This window comes from Carya illinoinensis, chromosome 2 (assembly GCF_018687715.1).
Source record: "Carya illinoinensis cultivar Pawnee chromosome 2, C.illinoinensisPawnee_v1, whole genome shotgun sequence".
Lineage (NCBI taxonomy): Eukaryota > Viridiplantae > Streptophyta > Magnoliopsida > Fagales > Juglandaceae > Carya > Carya illinoinensis.
The window spans coordinates 17786270-17787990 of record NC_056753.1 but is presented as its reverse complement, the minus strand read 5'-3'; the positions used below and the strand labels follow the sequence as shown (position 1 = coordinate 17787990).

Genomic DNA, 1721 nt, shown 5'->3' with positions numbered 1-1721 from the left:
AAATTCTACGTGACCCGCCAATCTTTCCCGTTGATCTGATGGTGGGCTAACATTCTTTCCCAATATAAAGCAATCTGTACAATTTAATACTAATTAATGACTTTTGCCAGCCGTAGCGTGATTCCCACGCTCTCAATTGCAGGCACACAAATGGCATATCTAAAGATAAAGACAACATCATTAATTAAGTTCTAAATAAAATCATGTTTAGACCAAACTCTAAACTATCTCTGGCCGTCCAATTTCAATCTCATCCTACCCATTTTTCCACACAAATCTAACCATAATTAGCTTCTTCATCAATATCTTATGCCCTCAATAACCATCTTTCCGCTCCATCAATCTTTGTGTCAGATCTGAGTTTTCGCCTTTCGTACTTTCAAGCAAGAGAGGACCCTTTGTGTCAGAAGAAAATCTAAACTTCCAATCTTTAATGGTCAACAGTGTCTCTGCCTTTCACCGCAAAAGGCCACTTGTGTCAGAGTGCTAGGATTTGGATCCTCACCGACATAGTTAATTTGGGATATTCTTTGTACCCACAATGATCTCGAAGGGTGCAACCTGGAACTCCAACTCCTGCAGAATCAAGTTTGCTCGTAGATTTGTTTCTGCTCTCTTGCATATGAGAAACCGAAACACTAGACCCGGTTCCTTGACCATCGAGGGAGTTCGTACACATACCCAGAGAATCAAGATCGCGGCTTATTTGTCAATGGCTCAGGCAGTTGGATCGAGGAGGGCTTGGAGCAGGGCCGTTCTTTCCAAACATGGAAGCCGAGCAAGGCGCCACAGTAGGATGGGGAGGAGCTCTGTCGGCTTGAAGAAGACAAGGGTCATTAGGAGTTATCCCCCAGGAGAGCTAGGTCAAGCCAAAAAGCTTAGACAGCTTGTACCCGGTGGAAAAACAATGGATATGTGCAGCTTGTTGGAGGAGACAGCCCACTATATAAAATGCCTTGCCACCCAGGTTAAGGTCATGCAGACTTTAGCTGATAACTTCTCTAAATGATCAGTATTGAACTTTTCTACATGTAGAACATATTAGGGAAAGGATCCTGAAGAGAAAACAAGAAAAGAAAAGAATGGAAAGTCGAAAAGGTATAAATATGTATACAGGGAGTGGTTATAAGTTTTGAAAGCACGTATAGGTTACGCATAATTTGTTGGACACGCATGCACATATGCATAGCTCCAGTACTATTGCAATCATTTTGTCTCTATTGTGTATCAAAGATAATCGACCTGCCGGTAAAATATGTATAGGATGATGAATACCCATTATGATACTAGACAATATCTCCCTGTGTTTTTGTGTGTGCGTGCGCGTTTGTCTGTGTTTGCTTCTTAAACGCACTGTGAAAACGCACTCCTAAACAGGAGAATTATGGGTGATATGATCTCTTATGAAAAAATATAGTTGCAAGCATAGTTTTGCACTAATCTGTGCACCAATATGATGTGATTGGTCAAAAAGTAGATTTGATTGAAAATAATGTTAATTTAAATTTTAAGTATGAATAAAACAGTATTGGTACACAGATTAGTGCACAACTGTACTTATATGTAGTAAAACTCATCTCTTATATATGCTAGTGATTCGAGAAGGAACGAGAGCTTCTGTTACTTCTTTGTTTGTCTGTACGCCTGTCTGACAGTAGAAATGGAGGTGAGATATTAAAGATGTACTCGACTAGGACGCATGCTCAAATAATTCTCCTGTT

General features: G+C 40.2%; 1 protein-coding gene across 1 annotated transcript; it reads left to right on the top strand.

Moving 5' to 3' along the window:
- Window positions 1-206: 206 nt before the first annotated feature.
- Window positions 207-1300, top strand: LOC122300211 (transcription factor IBH1-like). Its single transcript, XM_043110712.1, has one exon. It carries the CDS (start codon window positions 542-544, stop codon window positions 1007-1009), a length of 468 nt encoding a protein of 155 aa, XP_042966646.1. The 5' UTR covers window positions 207-541; the 3' UTR covers window positions 1010-1300.
- Window positions 1301-1721: the final 421 nt, after the last annotated feature.

Bases quoted from the DNA above. Each gene is read 5' to 3' on its own strand.
- LOC122300211 (XM_043110712.1), top strand. From the start codon at position 542: ATGATCTCGAAGGGTGCAACCTGGAACTCCAACTCCTGCAGAATCAAG.